This window comes from Miscanthus floridulus, chromosome 14 (genome assembly GCF_019320115.1).
Source record: "Miscanthus floridulus cultivar M001 chromosome 14, ASM1932011v1, whole genome shotgun sequence".
Lineage (NCBI taxonomy): Eukaryota > Viridiplantae > Streptophyta > Magnoliopsida > Poales > Poaceae > Miscanthus > Miscanthus floridulus.
The window spans coordinates 93686824-93692423 of NC_089593.1; the positions used below are offsets into that span (position 1 = coordinate 93686824).

At 52.4% G+C, this 5600-nt stretch overlaps 1 protein-coding gene across 1 annotated transcript; it reads left to right on the forward strand.

Annotated features, from left to right (window-relative positions):
- Nucleotides 1-3346: 3346 nt before the first annotated feature.
- LOC136505558 (protein NUCLEAR FUSION DEFECTIVE 4-like) lies at nucleotides 3347-5273 on the forward strand. Its single transcript, XM_066500732.1, has one exon. It carries the CDS (start codon nucleotides 3428-3430, stop codon nucleotides 5132-5134), a length of 1707 nt encoding a protein of 568 aa, XP_066356829.1. The 5' UTR covers nucleotides 3347-3427; the 3' UTR covers nucleotides 5135-5273.
- The last annotated feature ends 327 nt before the right edge of the window (nucleotides 5274-5600 follow it).

Sequence of the window (5600 nt, forward strand, 5' to 3'; positions counted from 1 at the left end):
ATGTAAGATACATGTGATATTCTATGATATATTCTTATAATGTTCACATGGTATACATGTGATGTTCTATGATGTATTTTTGTAATATTCACGTAGTATACATGTGATGCTTTATGATGCATTTTACAATGCTTACATTATATAAATGTGATTTCCACGATTATCTTTGATGGTATATTTTAGGTAATCAATTAGTGTCCATGTGATGTTCTTTGATGAATTTTAGGATGTTTTTCTTATTTCCTCTATTACTTTTTATTACATTTTTAATTTCTTTTTATATATTTTTTGTTTTATCTCTTACGTAGTTTTTTGAATATTCCATAAGATGTCACGTGATATATTTCTATCTAAAACATTATTCTTGTGAGGGTGTAATACTTTTTCTTAGATTTAAGTGGTCAGATATGGTTTATAATAGTATAAATATTTTATGGTGTAGTGATGAGAAAAGATTGTCTTAATCTTTTGGTCTTGTGTTCAATCCCTCTCGCACATTATTTTTGTTCTTTTTTCTAATAATATTTCTTCTCAATATTTCTGTCGTATATACTCACTCTTTCCTGCGTGAGCTATGTTTTTTTTTTTTTTTTTGAGTGGATCCTGCGTGAGCTCTGCGCTCTTTCCCGTGCGCGAGTCCATGGGGGTGGGCTTTTCCTGTTTTCCATGCGTGAGTACGTGGGGTGGGCCGTGAGAGCGACGCGCAGCGGAAACAGAAAATCATTGGCGCGTCGCTTCCGTCCGAGCGGCCCACTTTTCCGGCGATGAGCATCCACCACCACCAGGTGTGCGGAACAGAGAGAGATAGAGACAGGCTGCCGCGATGGCCCTCGAGCACTTCTGAAGCTGTGCGGCCGGCTGGATGTCGCAGGCTCCCTGCGTGCCCTGATGGCTGGGCGACTGTGCCCCTTCCTCAAGCTGTGCCTAGCCAATCTCGTCGGCAGCAGACGCTCGCCAAGAGACTGGACGAGCAGAAGTCGAGGCCCACGCGTGAAAAAGAAGGTCTCGTCGATACGAAAAATCCTGACAACGTGGCACTTTTAAATATGGAGGGTACAAGATTTACTGAGCCTATAGGAGTACTTTTTTTTTTGTCAAATCTATTTTAAAGAGTAGCTCAATCAGTAAATCTAGCTAATCTCTTGAAAGATGCTCTAAAGTTCTGTCGGTGCAGAAAGTGACCAACACGTAAATATTTATAGTTTTGCCATACGTTGTGATCGGAGGTGGCATAGCACTCAATGACACAGGGTTTATACTGGTTCAGGCAACGTGCCCTACGTCCAGTTTGAGTCGGTCGGTGACTTTATTCCTGAGCCCGGGTGCTCGAAGTTTGCAGTGGGGTTACAAACGAGAGGGAGAAAGATAGGGGTACAAGAGGTTCGGTCGGACTCTGGTTAGAGGGGCCGACAGTGACGGGAGCTCCGCTATGTGCTATGTGTTCGAGCGTGTGCTAGAGGTTTGAACTTGGTGGTTCTGTTGTTGTGTAGTAGTGAACTTGATCGATCTGAATCAACTTGTCTATGTTGGAGAGAGCGCATCCCCTTTTATAGATGAAGTGGATGGCTTTACAGGTGAGAGGGAGAGAGTGCGTATGCTGCTAAGTCTTGCTGCCCACGCCGACGGGTTCAAGATGATGGTAGGCGCCCACAATACTGTTGAATGTCAGATGCACGTGGGAGGTTGTGTCGTCTTCTTCAGGTATGACAGATGTCAGTGCCTGCCATACTGTCGATTCCCATAGGTGTGTAAGGGGTTTTACCATGTTCGTCTGGTACGGTAAATGTCGGCTCCCATAATACTGTTGATGCCCAGAGGCGTGTGTGGGGGAGCCTTACCGTATTTCTCTGGTACGGGAGTTAATGTCGCCCACAACACTGTAGGAAAAATATCGGCGCCTACAACACTACTTGGGTTCTGCAGTGTTAGGAGGGTCGCAGGGTATTGCCTGGCAGGTGCACAGGGTATGATCCCAGGTATTACGGTTTTGACTTGTATACCCTGCCTTACTTTATCCGCCCGTTCCCTGGTCCTTACCGAGCGGGCATCCCCAGTCGGTTGGTCCCAGTCGGCTCTGATTGCGCCCGTCGGAAAAGGAGCTGTAAGCAGGGGTTCCCCACTTTCCCGGTCGGAGACGCAGGTCGGAGCTGAAAGCGGTGTCTTGGCCAGGCCTTCCAGTCGGAGAGGCCGTCCGGAAGCGGACTGGAGACCGAAGCGAGCGCTCCGGTCGGAGAGGCGGGCCGGAGTCGGAAGCGGGCGCCGTTCCTCCTCGGCCAGGCCTTCCGGTCGGAGATTGGATTGTCCTTCTGGCCCGCCGTCTAGGTATTTGGGCCGGCCCATGAGTTGCGCGTTGCTCGCAACGTTGTCTGTTGGGCCAAGCCTTTGTTGGGAAGCCGGTCCATGAGGGACCTGATTTTATGAACCCGACAAGTTCACTCTCTAGCTGTGTGTATAAGAGGTGTATCCATAAGATTTTACCTATTTTTGTCAACTACTCCTATATAAGAGGTGAATCCAGCACTTGTCACAATGTAGTAACAATGTAAGCATCTGCTTCTGACGAATAATGAAGAGAAGGAAAACGGTTTGGTAGACCTTCAGTCTTCAGATGCTGAACTCATTCAGGTTTCTGCAGATGCTGAACTTGTCATTTTTGCAGCTGATGCCATCACTACAAAATATACCTGAATGGTGCCAGATGCACCTGCATTAGTATAGATCATAGATGGACTGGACACTTGCTAAGGCCATTATGAGAGAATTTTTTAGGCAACGGAATACAAAGGGAGTGATTGGTTGGTAAATCTCAGTTCTTGGAGACGCCTGACAGGTACAGCCATTTCATGCCCTGCACGCTGACCCACTGCTATGCGCCTATGCCGGAATCAAGCTGCACGCAATGATCGACGACGACGTCTAGTAAATTAAACGTGCATCAAGACCAAAACTGAAAAAACAGAGCCCTATAAAATCAAACTAGTAGCAATTCTGTCATGTTTCGATTGATCAGGGGCCAGGTTATCAAGGTATATACGACTACTTGCAGCTTGTAGCCTCCCAAATGCCAATGAAAAAATAATCACCCATGGCAGTGCTAAGTGACAGGTTGCTTAGGCTAATGCACGATTCAAGGAGACTATTGTAAACAGGCAAACAAGACAGGTGCCAACTTTTTTTGGTCTAAAATTCAATCTTATCTTTCTTAAGTTTTCCACTCACCTATCCATGCACTGTCACGCATGCATGCCCCGGTAAAAAAAAGTTAATTAAACTAGAAAGAAGCACGCGCTAACTGCTGCATGCATCTCCCACCAAGTACAAACTTTGAACTAGCTGCTGCATTTTTTTTCCCAATATAATTACGGTGCCATCCTTAGAACAAAGCACGCACTCTGCTGCGACTGCGACAGCCACCCCGCAGCCACCCATGGCCACAGCGACGGCGTTCGCGGCGCAGGTGCTGCGCGGGCGGTGGTTCATGGCGTACGGCTCCTTCCTCATCATGTCGGCCGCCGGCGCCACCTACATCTTCGCCATCTACTCCAAGGACATCAAGTCGACGCTGGGTTACACGCAGGAGCAACTCAACACCGTGGGATTCTTCAAGGACGTGGGCGCCAACGTCGGCATCCACGCCGGCCTCATCGCCGAGCTCGCCCCGCCCTGGCTCGTCCTCGCCGTCGGCGCCGCCATGAACCTCGGCGGCTACCTCATGCTCTACCTCTCCGTCACGGGCCGCGTCCGCCCGGCCCCGCCGCTCTGGCTCGTCTGCCTCTACATCGCTGTCGGTGCCAACTCCCAGGCCTTCGCCAACACCGGCGCGCTCGTCAACTGCGTCAAGAACTTCCCCGAGAGCCGGGGCGTCATGCTCGGCCTCCTCAAGGGCTTCGTCGGCCTCAGCGGCGCCGTCTTCACCCAGCTCTACCTCGCCTTCTACGGCCCCGGAGGCGGCGGCGACACCAGGCCGCTCATCCTCCTCGTCGGATGGCTCCCCGCCGCCGTCTCCGTCGCCTTCCTCGGCACCATCCGGATCATACGCGCGCCGCGCTCGCCCGTCGCGGTACGCCGGGAGTACCGCGCCTTCTGCACCTTCCTCTACTTGTCGCTCGCGCTCGCCGCCTACCTCCTGGTCGCCATCGTCCTGCAGAAGCGGTTCCATTTCACGCGGGCAGAGTACGGCGTCAGCGCCGCCGTCGTGCTGTCCATGCTCCTCCTCCCTGGCTTCGCCACCGTCCTGCGCGAGGAGGCTGCTCTGTCCAAGAACACGCCCGACGAAGCGCAGGCAGAGTCATCGCCGGAGTTGTCCCCGGAGGTCACTGTAGACGCGAAGCAGCCGCCGGCACCCCCGCCCGCGACGTCGATGGCGGGTCAAAGGTTGCTGATTTCGCTTCGTCCGCCGCCGCTCGGCGAGGACTACACGATCCTGCAGGCGCTGGTGAGCGTGGACATGCTGCTGCTGTTCACGGCGACGGTGTTCGGCGTGGGCGGCACGCTGACGGCCATCAACAACATGGGCCAGATCGGCGAGTCGCTGGGGTACCCGCGGCGGAGCGTCGCCACCTTCGTCTCCCTCATCAGCATCTGGAACTACCTCGGCCGCGTCACCGCTGGGTTCGCCTCGGAGGCCCTTCTGTCCCAGCACCGCCTCCCGCGGCCGCTCATCCTGGCCGGCGTGCTCCTGCTCACCGTGCCGGGCCACCTGCTCATCGCGTTCGGCGTGCCCGGGTCGCTGTACGTGGCGTCGGTGGTGATCGGGTTCTGCTTCGGCGGCGCGCAGCCGCTCATCCTCGCCTGCGTGTCGGAGCTATTCGGGCTCAGGTACTACTCCACCTTGTACAACTTCTGCGGCACGGCTAGCCCCCTGGCGTCGTACGTCCTCAACGTCCGCGTCGCCGGCCGCATGTACGACCGCGAGGCGGCGCGGCAGGGGAAGGGGGTCACGTGCATTGGCGTCCGGTGCTACAGGGAGTCCTTCTTGGTCATCACGGCGGTCACCGTGGCCGCGGCCGCGGTGACGCTGGCGCTCGCATGGAGGACTCGGGAGTTCTACGCGGGAGACATCTACGCCAAGTTCAAGGCGGGACGAACTTGTAGTGGTGGTGGTGGTGCTAATGCCATTGCTGGTGAAGGCTAAGTACAAGTAGAAGTAGAACCCAAGGAATAGTTGAACAAGTTATTATTAGAATTCGAAATATGATACTCTGTATGATCCAAATCCAATCGACGCGTAGTCGATACTCTACTGCAAATCTGCCACTGTGCAGAAAGATATGAATCCTTACCTCCAAGTTCAAATCTTTTCTTTTTTTGGCTTCATAAACGCGTGCAACACCTAACTCGCGATTTAAGATTTGAGTTGAATTCTTCTCGTGGTTTCAAACGGAAGAGCGAATGCTTCTAGGTTTTGATGGCAGTCCGGCAGTCCCCCCACAACACCAAGCTCAATGAACTTCTGAAACATTTCATTTGGGTTTAACGGGGCAAGAAATTTTGCTAGTTCAAATTCTCTGATTTTCGAGTAGAAAAGGCGTGTTTCTGAATAAGACGGCTAGACGCTAAAACCGCACTTTGAAAGTAGGTCAACGAGTGCATACATAAAG

What these genes read in the sequence shown, in the direction of transcription:
- LOC136505558 (XM_066500732.1), top strand. Translation starts at nt 3,428, where the DNA reads ATGGCCACAGCGACGGCGTTCGCGGCGCAGGTGCTGCGCGGGCGGTGG.